The following is a 15,105-nucleotide window of genomic DNA, read 5'->3' as shown; positions in this document are numbered from 1 at the left end:
AGAAAATGACATAAAAACAAACTTTCCTAAAGTGCATGTGTGCATGCACATATTGTGTATATATAAACATTTTATAGTGAAACATTCTGGTACCCTGTCAGCAGAAATTTTATGTCACTGGTGAACAAGGGTAAATAAATAATGCCTGGCAATTGAAAACCAAAGTTCCCAGAAATAGGCCTGTCTCAACACCAATNAATTCTCCCCTTCACGAGAGGGTACATGGGACCACGTGACTGACGTCAGGATACTGCATAGTGGGGATGGAATCCGTCAAGGGAAACATGATGACATCATACGTGAGCGAGCTAAAGCTTGGAACGGCTCACTTTATTTGAAAGGATATGGTACTTAAGCTTGACAGTAATGACCTCTTGCAGTAACTTGCAGAATAATGGTATACTCACATTGTGTTCATCTTTTGGGTTTGTGAACATGAAATCAAAAACTCTGTCCATATTAGCCATTTTCATGGCAGCTCGATTCAGAAAGAATCCACCTCTGATTGTTTCAAATGGATTTGATCTTGTTCTAGCTTTTCGCATTTCTTCTGGATCCAGTTTATCAAAAACATTCTGTAACAGACATACTTACATATACAAATGAAAACACATTATATCACACACATGCACATGGAATTTCTAAAAGAAATATTTTATTTTGGAATGTTCAATATTGAATATACAAAATATATAGTAAGAAGAAAGCAGTCTTCTGGGATTTGGCACCATGTATAAGTGGTGTTAACACCACTTATACATGGTGCCAAATCCCAGAAGACTGCTTTCTTCTTACTATATATTTTGTATATTCAATATTGAACATTCCAAAATAAAATATTTCTTTTAGAAATTCCATGTGCATGTGTGTGATATAATGTGTTTTCATTTGTATATGTAAGTATGTCTGTTACAGAATGTTTTTGATAAACTGGATCCAGAAGAAATGCGAAAAGCTAGAACAAGATCAAATCCATTTGAAACAATCAGAGGTGGATTCTTTCTGAATCGAGCTGCCATGAAAATGGCTAATATGGACAGAGTTTTTGATTTCATGTTCACAAACCCAAAAGATGAACACAATGTGAGTATACCATTATTCTGCAAGTTACTGCAAGAGGTCATTACTGTCAAGCTTAAGTACCATATCCTTTCAAATNGTTAACACCACTTATACATGGTGCCAAATCCCAGAAGCCTGCTTTCTTCATAGTCACCGCCGTGAAAGCCTCAAATCTTACAAAATATATAGTAACTCAATTTCCAGCATTTACAACAAGATATCCTAAGGTCCCATCACTGGCATCACTTCCACAAGTTGTTGAATTTGTAATGTTTATCCACAATTGATAAAAATGTATGTATACATAACTACACACAAACATCAGTCAATATAATGAATGTTATACTCAAAACAGAATCAATGAAAGGAAACCTAGAAACATACTGTACATTATTTTAACTGTTGTATCCCCAAATGTCATTTAATAAATCAAGTGACAGGCCAAGCATAAATAAGTACCTCAAAAAAAGTAACAAATATTAACATTAACAGTATCACAAGAAGAGTTACAGTCACCTAATAACTATAAAACCATATTACTGGAAACTATATACTAATATATGTACTAACACTCTTCAGGCATTCTTTTGCATGGGCCATTATACCAGCCCTGAATGACAAATGGGAGAGAAAACAGGGCATTTCTTGGAACCTTAAAGGGGGAACAGGCACACAGTACCTGGAGGAAACCTGTCCCTAACCATGTAGTCCGCCACAAATACAACAAAAACTGTCCTTGGCCTCTATCGAAACAGTCCAACATTTAGCCACCTGAGCTAAACATGGTTCATTTAAGAATTTAACACAAAATAAATACTGAATATGGATAGGTGTACCGAATGTTTAAATATTCAAACAATACTAGCACCCTTTACTTACCTTAGAACTAAGAACATTCCTAAGTAAATTAGGATCACAGAATTTTGTTTCATCATCAATCCTCATTTTTTTGCTTCCTTCCTTAATCCACCCATTAAGTATATCTCTTGTGAATATTTCATGTACCTTGTTCTCCAGCCATGAGACAGATTCCTCAACTGATATCACCTATTACATAAGACCATACTTAGAAATTAAACTCAGTAATTTACATACAGCTCCTAAAACACTTTTAAACAAAAACATTAGATCTGATCCCTAACAGATCTATCCTCATTACAAATGATCAAGAAGATACTCCATGTACTCAGAAACATATTCAGCCCAGTTCCTTCAAAAGAATAACTACAACACCTAAGAAGAAGCATCTTCTCAACGGAACATCAGGATCATCTGAAACAATGCCCCATTGCCACCACACCATAAACTAAATACATGCATTTTAATAACACCTTACAAATATAAACATGCCAAATCTTTTCACCTTAACTTTATATTGTATAAATTCTGCCAATGTTTCTTTTACCCAAGGAAAATTCCCATGCCTTTTCATAACTTATTTTCATCTAAAACTATTTTAGTTTGGCCATTTTTAATTTTTAAATTTATACGCACATGTTATTATGTCAGATCTGACCTAATTAACTAAAAAGTTTTCAAATAATTGTGTGAGGAAAGAAGCTCCATTTTTATTTTTATACACTTTCTGTTTTCTGGTAATACTTATTCATCATGTACTGATCACCAGATCACTATTTTACTCTACCAAAACATGAGTAGGTAATAATGAGCAATTCTGTATTTAAGCATCCTGTTGAAAGACATATTAAAACGTTTATGTATAACACAGTTTGTCAATAATGCAACAAATTATTCCTTTTTCTTCCACTTACACTTTTAACACATCATATTTTGGCCCTAGATGGCCATCTTCAGGTGTCTTAATATATTAAAACTGCTATACTGCATTAATATGCGCTAAAATCACACACTGTAGTCCACTTAATATAATATAATAAAATAAAATAAACTGCATTAAAATTTTCTATTAAAATTTAAGATTATTTTATTTTCTTATATTATGTGGACTACAACGTGTGATTTTAGCGCATATTAATGCAGTGTAGCAGTGTTAATATATTAATACATCTGAAGATGGCCATCTAGGGCCAAAACATGTTGTGTTAAAAGTGTTAAGTGGAAGAAAAAGGAACAATTTGTTGCATTATTGATGGACTGTGTTATACATAGACATTTTAATAATGAGCAATAGTGAAATACTGAACATTTATCTGAATTCATTATTACCTGCAATCAAACTGGCATTTTTTGTGTGCATGTGTCTATGTGTGTGCAGGTCTGCATGTGTGCATTCATGCACATGTGTTTTACATTGGAAGTCCCTCTTTTTAACTACTATCAATAATTTGCTTCAATGTTAGCATCCTACCATCCCTGACATCTCTTCTGCATTTCCTTTATATTCTGTGAAACCTTCCCCTTGTTCATCACTAACACTATTGAGGTTTTACAGAAAATAATCAAAATGTGACTGTAATAAAGAATCCTCAAACTTACATCACAGATTAACTTCTGAAATTCACCAAGCATGTTTTTGACAATACTTTCATCATTTGGTTAGGAACATTTGAAGGTAACTCATGCTTCTCTTTTAACTTTTCTCACTGTTCCTTAAAGCTCTTCATTAGAAGTCAAATTTCAATATAAAGCCCAATGAGAACTCCTTGAAATTTTTCACACATGAGCACTGTGAATTTGTTGACACAGTTACCATGCTTATCCAGTGGCATCTCAATTGTTTCATCAAGCCCAGTTCTATATGCAGTGGAGGTAACAGCACTTACTTTGGGTCAACCAAACTTTCGCATGTTTTCTTTAACCTGGCATCAGACTAAGGCTTGGGGGGGGGGGCACTGCTTCTTCATCCAGTGCAGACTTCATGCTCTGTTCTCCCATTATGACAGCTACTGAAAAACATCTTGTAACTTGCTGACAAGAAGGAAACCAGTGCTGCAGGAAATATTTTCTTATGCACATCTGTCTAGGAAATTCAATCAAAGGATGAATCTTATATGGGTGGTGGCAGAGCTTAAGAAGGTAGTTACCAACTTAAAGTCTAAGGAACAGAGATAATCAAATAATTCATTCCTGCCCTAACACTGAACTCTCCTATTCCAGGAGGTGACTACACAGGGTTCAAACTGCATCAAGTAAGCATGCCATGACTACTTCAGGGTGGTGGGGTAAAGGCAGGTGGAGGTACAAGTGATGATCCTCTTGGGCTCCAAGTTAGATTTCAGCCCCACAGTGGTGCACAAAAGTAAATGTTGGCATTGGTATAATCTGGTCCCTGTCAAATTGAATCACTAGCAGCACAGTATTCACCAGCATAAAAGTAGAACATGACCATATGAAAATAATCTGTACACAATGGACACAAATTAATATCATTCCTGGATACTACAGAACAAGAATAATTCTGATCTCCTGAACATTGCAAAGCCATTGAATGCAACATGAATCACATTATTTTTCTCTTGTCAACAGTGATTGGCAATAATGTGATCTGTAAAAAAGGGAACTGAAAGATAAATAGCACAATTTTGTATAACAAAAATTACACAATTGTACCCATGTTATAAACAAACACTGAACTCCTAACTGCACAGTCAGTGGTTCAACAATGTTATAAAAATTTATTAATTACATATTGTAAAAATATTCAGATATTTCAATATATTTTTCTCAGTACAGGAAAAGAACAGGAAATCACTTGTTTTCCAAACCAAATATTGTAGTGCACATTTGAAGTCAGAAAGAACGTAAATTCTGTTTCACAGCCAACCATCACATTGCTTTGAATGTCAAGCTCAGAGCTTATCACCAAATGGCTGTTTGCAGATAAGTAGGTTCCACAATGTACAAAACAATTCATTTTAAGTCTATCCAGTGTTATCGAATATCATAAATTTGAAATGGCATTCAGTAGCCAATGGTTGCCTAGTCTTTTATTTGAACACGAAAGAAACCTCAAATTACATATCAGGAGCTGTTTACAATATTATATTTAAGCATCCTGTTGCACTTTATACGATATATGATATAACTCTGTCCTAAGTACAAACTATATTTATAGGTCTTTCATTTTGTTCCTCTCTATACACTACATGTTTTGGCCCCAAACGGCCATCATCAGGTGTATACACTCACGTATCTGTTACACTGCACTTATTTATGACATTTAAAATTTAAAAACATAGGTCTTCCTGATTAGCACTTATAAAATCTTCGGTTCTAATTTGAAATCCTTTAAAAGTTTTTTCTCTAAACTTTAAATTTTAAAAATGTCAGGGTTACTTGCCCTATGTCTATAGTGCTGCAGCGGCTTCTTCTTGTTTCTAGTATTGTATAGGTGTTATTCTGTGTAGTCTTCTTGTGTGCGTGCTGCTGCTTATGCACACGTAGTAAAGATAAGCAGCGGCACGCACACAAGAAGACTACACAGAATAACACCTATACAATACTAGAAACAAGAAGAAGCCGCTGCAGCACTATAGACATAGGGCAAGTAACCCTGACATTTTTAAAATTTAAAGTTTAGAGAAAAAACTTTTAAAGGATTTCAAATTAGAACCGAAGATTTTATAAGTGCTAATCAGGAAGACCTATGTTTTTAAATTTTAAATGTCATAAATAAGTGCAGTGTAACAGATACGTGAGTGAATACACCTGATGATGGCCGTTTGGGGCCGAAACATGTAGTGTATAGAGAGGAACAAAACGAAAGACCTATAAATATAGTTTGCACTTAGGATGGCGTTATATAATATACAGATATCAGGAGATTATTAAGTAATTCAGTTAAGATTACAGTTTTCATCATGGATGCTGGAATTTGCAGTTTCTCAACTACTTCTTGACTGTCAACAAAACAGGGTGTCAAGCCCCTCATGTAATTCCAATTTTAATAAATTCTATACTTCTAAGACTTTACATCAGCTGAAATAACAGATTGTGATCATTAAATCATATTTAATGTGGAACTATATAAATTGTTCACATTCACTATCACAAAGCATTACGATGGTTTACAGAGCTTTTATATCAGCCAGATGATCCGGGACAGCGTACTCAGTATAGCAAGTGGCTATAGGCTGGGTGAACAAGGGAGTGGAGTTTGAGTCCTGGTAGGGTCAAGAATTTTTTCTTCTCCACATCTTCCAGACCAGCTCCGGGGTCCACCCAACCACCTATCCAATGGGTACTGGAGGTTTTTCGCCAGGGGTAAAGTGGCCAGGGCATGANACAAGGGGGTGCAGTTTGAGTCCTGGTAGGGTCAAGAATGTTTTCTTCTCCACATCTTCGAGACCAGCTCTGGGGTCCACAAAACCACCTATCCAATGGGTACTGGAGGTTTTTTCGCCAGGGGTAAAGTGGCTGGGGCATGAAGCTGACCGCACACCTCCAATTAGTGCCGAGGTCAAGAAAATGTGGATCTGTACATTCACTCCCCCATATGCCTTCATGGCATAGTGCTTAATTAGTTAAGCACAGGAGCAACTTTATTCTCATATCAACCAGTGTAATATTATGATAAAATTAAGTAAATTTAAACAAATCAGTGAAATGTTACAATGATTTTAACAGTGCTTCCATGTACTTTAAATCTTTTCAGTCCAATCATCTTAACTGTATTACCTCCAAACAATATTATGCAATGCAACATTTCTTAATTTCTTATCCATCCAGCATGTCATTCCATAAGAGTGGTACTGTAATGCCAGATGCCACGCAGAGATATGAGATGATATAGCAGTAGATATCACCACCAGACTTGACAGTCATCATTTTATAAACATGATAAGAAAGATAACTACATTAACTGGAAATAATTATTTACATAAAGAACATTAATATAACACCAAAAAAATATTTAAATGATGGTCTTACCTGTAACTACAATCAAAAGTATGTATATTACCTGAATACTTCAAATAAACTATTTTGTCTGGACAAATACAGTATATCATTACTGATATACAGTCTAATATACATTATTACTAATAAGGTAAGACGCTGAATGTTATAACTATCATTTTTGTGGGTGACTGATTACTTACCTCAAGACTACTATCCCACTGGAGGGTGGCAGCTTCTAACCCTTTTATGTGTAAACCCAAACCTCGTCTGCCACGCTGATGAGACATCTCCACTGGAGCTACTCTACCTTGGCCATGCTTCCCCAAGCCATGCCCTTCTCTGTAGCCCATTCTTTCCTGTAAGAATCAACACAGATTTAGACAGACTTGTTTAACTACTTTGTTGGTTCATGTATGACGGCCATGTCCCTTTAACTGGCAGCCACCCACCCATATAACTAGGCTTCTAATATATTCACATAACAAAACATTATTTCTCAAAAGTTATATGACATAATCAATAAAATATTTCACAATAAATGTGTTAAAATATGACAGAAAATGTTTAAGAGGCTGCAGATTGTAAAAATTAAACTTTCCTAGGCTTAAGTACTTAAACTTTATTTAAATTAAATTACACATTTTGTAATGTTATAGAAAAATAAATTATACGGTCACAATTTTTAGAGTTGTTTTCATTGTTTTGCACAGTAAGGTGTTTTTAACTTAAAAAATATCAACAATACAGGCCCACAGACATTTATTCTTTGCTCACAGTTTGGTTTTCATTAGACTAATTTGGAATGCATAATAGAATCCTCCTTGAGAGAATAAATATCTGATTAAGATGTTGTGGAACACCAAGATACCCCAGAAAACATCTCCTGCATCAACTGCAGTTATTTAGGCTCCTAGTATACAGACACTTCAACAAATACAGCCTCATCTACCGACTGTCTGTTTGCAAAATTTCTCCACAAACCCAGATATCAAACATATCCTATACATACCCTGCTACCTGATCACTGTTTCTCTTTACCATCAAGATACCTTCAGACTTCAGCATGCATGAATTCAACCACATGACAGGATAAAGAATATAATCGTAACCTGTTTATGCAATGCAGAGCAGAAACATCCTTTACAATGAACAAACTGTAATTCTTATTGGGAAGAAAATCATTATGAGGGTGGTTCAAGGTTGATCTGGATGTCATTCTTTTACATGAAGAATATACACGCCCAAATCACAAAACTCTCACTTCTGTTCAAGATATTCTTCCTCTACACTAACACATTTTTTTCCATTATCCTTGAAAGTTGCTGATGCCAATAGCACAAAATGATTGAGCAGCTACTTCAGGAAAGTGTTTGATTTCATTATCAGTTTGAAATTTCTGTCATCCTAGGTGCACCTTCTTTCGTTCAAGCAAATGAAAATCACTGCAGGCTAAATCAGGGTTGTTGGGAGATCTGTTCATTATTTTCAAGTCCACTGTTTCTGGCGTTGCCTTCGTAAAATCTGCTGTATGTGGGTGAACACTGTCACACAGAAGGATGATCTTTCATAGTTTCCCGGATTTTTTCTTCTAAATCACTTAGTGCACATCATTGTGAAGCAACTTACTGTAAGACTGTGCATTAACTGTCACGCCATAGGGAAGAAAATCTATATGGATCACTCCTTCTTAATCCAAAAACACACTTGCCATGACCTTGTCAGCTGATAGCTGTGTTTTGAAATCTTGAAGACTTCTTGCTGGCCTTCGGAAAACTTATTATATAAATCACAGACATCTGCACATGACAGAATCTCTTTCCCATGTTGTGCATTTAATCTATGAACAATTTCTGCTGGTTTCACCTTTTCTTTCACTAAGACTATGATGTTACAGCACTGTTCTACATTAGGAGTGAGGTTTGATGCCATCTTATACTAGGTCTATGTGCACGTGTGCAGCATATAGCCAACTGCAAGTATATTACAGTCAGAGACAATTTCTGATTTCTTTGTAGTTTCACCTTTAGTGTCATCATTTCCTGAGCCCACCACCCAGAAAATGATGTGTTTTAAAGAAATCAATTTCTCAGCCCCCTCTGTCTTGTCACACCTTACAAGAACCTGGCCTTCCCTTATCACCACTGTGCCTCCTTTCTTTAGCCTCTACATTTTTTGTCTAAAATCTTTGGGGAATTTTTGTTTAACTGAAATGTACCACATGGAAAGTCTCTCACAAAGGACAGAACTCTTACCATAGTTATCCTAATATATTTGGCGTGTATTATTAAGTAAAGTGTCTTCAATAAGACTGACTACAAGATTCTTTATTGTTTTAATTTTCTACCATGTACATTTAGATTGCATATGTCTCCATTTCTATATACAAAAATTATAAATCTCTGTGCCATGCTTAATTGGCTGGTTTGCTGTGTACACATGTAACAGGAGTCTGCCTTTCTAGAAAAGCATCCCTTCATCAATTGAAATCTGCTTATTTCATGACACAGAAAGTAGAATTTTCTGACAAAAATTCAAAACAAATCTAAACCTTATAAACCGGAATGTCATAAGCATTAAAATGAGCTTCAATGTCTGTGAACTGTAAAAATTTGTAAATTTGCTTAAATCTGTATAGGGTATATATACAGTCTCCAATGACCTGTAACTTTCATAATATAACTGTCAATCACATTATATAATCTAAAAAAATTTACTTTTTTATTCACCTGAAAACATTAATACAAACTGATTTATGGTAAGATGCTTAAAATGTCCATATCTGGCAGATTTTTAAAAATGGACTGATCTACTAAAATAATTTACATAAAATATTTGTATTGTTACATTGCATAATATTTAATGAAATATATGCTGATGTGGTTTATATGTAATCATGCAAAGAGGATTCAGGATTATAACTAACATATACCTAACATATCTACTACTACTGCTGAAATGTTTATGAGTGTGTATAAGGAATGAACATTCATACAACAAATGGTCAACATTGGAAGTATCACTCCTTTTTTTATCATGTTGATAGAGTTGATAGTGTTTTTTGGTAGACTGATCTTTCAACATGCCTGCAATGGCCCTATTTCAGGGCAAATCTTCTAACAGGCAGTTCAGGACTGCATAGTTATAGTACTGTGGGACTTCAGATATGTCACTTTCTGATCACAGATCGCAGGGTTTGATTCCCTGCTGGATCTTCAATAAGAAAGATGACTAAATGTCCCTAAGGTAAGGGACCTATGCAGTGACCCTCTACAAAACTTCAAATTACTACTTCACTCTGAAGATGAAGGCAGCAGGTTCCTCCAAACACTGATAACTACCTACAATACAATTTCATATTTTCATTAGTGGTCTCTGGTTATAGAGTGCAGCACAGGATACAAATAACACATACAGTACATGATTTGAAGCTTCACAGTAACTACGAGGATGGACAAACAAATTTCAAGACACATTTTAAATTTTGCACCAGAGGATCAGGGGATACCTGGAATGTTGGGTGAAGTGACAAGACAGAGCTCACATGGAAAGTTTGGATAAGCTACATTTAGTATTCATTGAACAGCAGCCTGTTAGATCACTGTGTGCCACAAACTTTGTTCAGATGTGAAAATGGAGCATACAATGGAACAGACAATGAACGTGAAATTTTGTGTTAAACTGCAGAAATTGCCAAGTGTAATGTTAGAGATGTTAACTACAGTTTATGAATCCACTATGAGCAAGAGTAATGTTTTTAAGTGGCACAAAAGTTTCAGAGAAGGCAGAGAAGACGTGAAAGATGATAAAAAGGCAAGATGCTCCCACAATGAAGTGAATGGCCAAAAATGGAAAAATCACGGAACTTGCACAACCTGACTGTTGGTTAATTTGCAGGATGATAGTTGACGAACTTGACATGACCAAACAGACTGTTATGAAAATTTTAGTACAGGGTCTTGCCACAACCAAGGCTTCAGGGTCATACTACAGATGGAGTCAGACCTCCAAAAAGGCCAAGGGCCTATAGGAAGCCAGTGACCTATAAGGCGCCTCTCACCAGCATCAAGGATAGCCATCTTAAAGATAAGCTGATAGAGGACAAACAAGACCTTATCCTTGAATAAATGGTTTGGGGGTTCCATGAGACTCTGCAAGAACTGCCACACTTGAGGTCCTTCAAGCTGGAGGGAGGTACATTCGTGTATGTGTGTACTAACTAGCAGTCATTAGGGACAATTAATAGTACAAAGGCCAAGGCTGTCAAGAGTCCTGATTAGCTACTGAGAGATTAAGAACCTCAACTCAAGGCCTCATACTGAACATTGGAGAGTGCGGGATAGGCTGCCTGAGCTGAAAGACCAGAGGCTTATCCTTCTTACAGAACAGGATTCCTTCAAAAATCATCAAGGAGACTAGATATTCACAGAACTCATTGAGGGGACCACTAAGGTCATGAGTGATCCTTAAACAGGACCCAAATGTGAAGAAGGGGACTTAACAGGCTTGGCATCCTCATGATCTGTTGTTAACGAGGGAGGGACTGCAATGGCTACCCCCTCCAAGACTAAGATTACTGAAAGGAAGAAAGGGAGGCATGCTGGAGACACAGATCAGAGCACTGTCAAAAAAGTCATTTGAAATTTAAAGTCCACAGTTGTTAAATGCACATAGCTTATTGGGAGAAACAATTTTGGAAACCTCCTTGATTTCAAACTAAGCCAACGAGATGTTCGATGGATAGAACTTTTCCAGAGGTTGGATGTCTGAGATCTCTGTTCCAGGAGAGTTCAGTTCTGAGGAAACACTCAGGTTTTAACGTCTGACTAATTCAGACACAAAACCTGTGCTCCAAAGAACTTCTAAACGAAACTTATTAAACTCCCCTGCATATTAAATTACAATGTGATCACTGTGCAACTTTCAGCCACAATTTTAACTTGAAAACTGTACCATTTACCAGGAGGAGGTAAATAAGAGGGCTTAAGAAACCAACCCTCTTCAGCAAAACAACCCAGTTATCCACCTTGAACTAACTTTAAGACAAGGGGCCAATCTGGAAGAAGCAGCTGGGTAAGGTAATGAACAAGCCCTGCAGAATCTTTTGGACCTCTACAGGCACATTCTGAGGAGAACTTTGGACCGAGACCAAAGGTATTGCAATAGATATATACTACGACTCTACAGTCATACTAATACAGACCAATAATTATCCATGCTGTCACTGTGTGCTGGCCTAGGGTAAAATTCAAAAGGGATGAACTGAACAAACTTCCAACGGCTGGCTGACTTGCTTAAACATCACTGAAGCAATGATGGCTCTTACAGCTATAACTGAGATGCTCTTTGGCCCAAGCAGGACTCAAGAGGCTCTATTGTAATCAACAACAGAAACCCAAAAATATGGGTATGCATACATGTCTCAGGGCATGAAAGAAGAACCAGTCCTACAGAACTCATAAAATGACATGAAGACATGTCTAAGTCAAATCTTTCATAGTAAGATCCTTTGTCAGAAGTGAATGGAAAGAAGGGTTTCAACCCAATAGAAAACGAGGACTAATCTGTTATACAATGGGGCCAGACTGTATGATTAAGGTACACAGAAGAAGCTTAGCTATAACCTTGGACAAAACACCACAGTATTCAAGGAAGAAGTGTATGCCATCATGCCATGTGCAGTGAACTTAGATAATGGCTATAAGAACAGAAACATCTATATTCTATCTGCCAGTCAACCCATGACTGAATCACCTGACAACTATTAGATCAACTCAAAACTGGTCTGGGACTGCCACCAATCCCTTGCAATACTGGTTAAACATATCATAGTTCAAATGATACAGGTGCTAGGTCACAACAGTACTGAGGGTAATGAAACTGCCAATCAACTGGCAAGATTGGGATATGACCCAGCATACAACATCTCAGCAGGAGTTGCCATGAAGATTGTCAGGAAACGGACACACAGAGACAACAAAAATACTGGGTATCATTAATAGGACTCACACATGCAACAAGAACCCACTGCCAGAAGAAGTAAGGAATTAAGGAAACTAAATGGAAACCAGTCATGATGGGCCACAGGACAACAGGACTACATACAGGACACTGTTACCTGAAAGGACACATTTTTAAAGCGGGATTAACCAACAGTTCCACTTGTGAAAGGTGTCTGGAAAAAGATGGATCAGCCTCACATATTCAATGTGATTGTCGGGCTCTAGCTTAGTTACAGTTTCATCATTTGGGACACTACTTTATGGAACCAGTGACTTCCAAGATGACCCTTTAAGTAACAAACTACACGTTGTTTGGAATGAGGGTTGTTGAGAGTCTCAAGAGAGGGGTGGGTATGGGGGATGCATGACAGACGACTGATGGTTGTGGTGCAAGGACTGGTTAAGATCCACACCCCCTTTTATTTATTCATTCATTCGTTCAATTCATCTCCATATGGCTAATCGCCTGAGAAGACATCATCCAACTCAAATGACATTCTGAAAAACAATTGAAATACTTTTAGTAATGGTTCTGGGATTTATAATAATAAGCAATTGCTACAAAGAAGTTGCAATTGAGAGGTGTGTTCAAATGAAGATCTTCCATACAAAATTTGAAAAACAGGCAATGGGTGAATTTATGGTATGCATGGGAATACCTGTAAGTACTTAGTGGACTACTACATTAAAGTGAATTACTAAGGTAATGTAATAACACCCTTATATTTTTTAGATATTAGGCTATATGACATGACCACAAAATGATTAAAATTGTAAAATTTACTGTTATTTCAGTACCAACAAGTATTTTTGGGAATTTAAAGCCCCATTTCCTTCTAACCTCAGTTACTTACATTGATAATAAATCCTCTAGTGCTGACAGGTTAATTGAAAATGTTATAAATTAATGTTTCATGAGCTTAATGTTGTTTTAATAATTCTCTAACATTTGCCTGCTACTGACCATCATCTTCTGACCCTTGGGATCACAAAACCTTTCAGATTTGATGTGCTTCACCATGTTGTCCATCAAACTAGTCTCAGTCTCTTCATCACTCAACTGAAGGTCATCATCTGGCAGACTGTGGTCTGTGCTGCTCCGGTCTGAAATAAATATGATTAACATCATTATATTGTTTTTATAAAGAAAAGCATCTGCATAACAATGAAATTAGACTAGAACCCCATACAGTTTTCTTCAGAACACAAATCAATAGCAGATTACATTTTCCATTAAATATATCCTTTCATATATTCACAAACTAATTATGTCTATTTGCAACACAAAATAACTGCCACAGTAGTATAAGGAATCCAGTCTTGCACCGATATACAGAAAGGGTGATAGAACTGAACAGTATCTACATACAAAACTAAAACTGTATACATTTTCTCTCAAGATTAATAGTTCAGCTGTTCATAGGTTCCAAGGTAGCCTACGATTCAGTTAGGAGAGAATTACTGTAGTCATCCCAAGAGCATCATAAATTAATTGGAATAATTGACTGCTTGTGTTGAATTCTGTCTGGATTTTAAAAGGGGGTTACTGATATCTGTTCTATCAACTAATGGCTTTCAACAACCTCAGGAGCTGAACGACGACATGACTTATCACACTACAAGTGTTCCATTTTAGCAGTGCAATGTGAACCTCTGGAAATTATTAATTTGTTGCTCTTGGACACTCCCAAAACATGCAAGGTGACAGTTATGAGCAGTTATAATTGACATAATATGTATCACTAGATAATGAAACAAATTAAGTTTATGACGGACAGAACTGCTGGAAATCTCAAACTCAAAGATCTGTATGTTGGTCAATGAGCAATTAGTTCATCTAGACTGCTAAACAAAACTGCTTCTTCAAATAGGGGAACAGAAATGAGGAATTAATATCTTAGCCATGATGTCTTCACACTAAAGTAATTCAGTGAGATCATCTGCATGTACAAAATCACTCTTGAACGCAAACATTTATGCTCTACAATTCCAAATTTCGTATGTTGGAATTATATCTACTATAAGGTGGATGGCCGATTACAGTGGCTCCATGGTCTAAGGCAAGGGTCTCCAAACTACGGCCCGCGAAAGAATTGTGCAGAAATGCGCCAATTGAACTAATTTTCCAATGAGTACTGGTAAAAAAATACTTGTTCATAGATTTCAAATTCATTAATTAAGATTGTGTTTAAAACATATTGATATTCCATATTATGTTAATATT

General features: G+C 36.3%; 1 protein-coding gene across 1 annotated transcript in view; it reads right to left on the bottom strand.

Moving 5' to 3' along the window:
* LOC111874776 (cap-specific mRNA (nucleoside-2'-O-)-methyltransferase 1) overlaps positions 1-15,105 on the bottom strand; it is a 69,078-nt gene that overhangs the window by 48,582 nt on the left and 5,391 nt on the right. The window contains exons 4-7 of the mRNA XM_023870595.2: positions 13,846-13,985; positions 7,083-7,238; positions 1,942-2,109; positions 408-575 (exon numbers count right to left, since the gene is read on the bottom strand). Coding sequence (XP_023726363.1) covers positions 408-575; positions 1,942-2,109; positions 7,083-7,238; positions 13,846-13,985 — 632 coding nt within the window. The remainder of the gene's footprint in view (positions 1-407; positions 576-1,941; positions 2,110-7,082; positions 7,239-13,845; positions 13,986-15,105) is intronic.

The sequence above is a fragment of the Cryptotermes secundus genome, unplaced genomic scaffold (assembly GCF_002891405.2).
Source record: "Cryptotermes secundus unplaced genomic scaffold, Csec_1.0 scaffold314, whole genome shotgun sequence".
NCBI lineage: Eukaryota > Metazoa > Arthropoda > Insecta > Blattodea > Kalotermitidae > Cryptotermes > Cryptotermes secundus.
The sequence above is the reverse complement of the archived record's forward strand: the minus strand, read 5'-3'. Positions and strand labels throughout refer to the sequence as shown.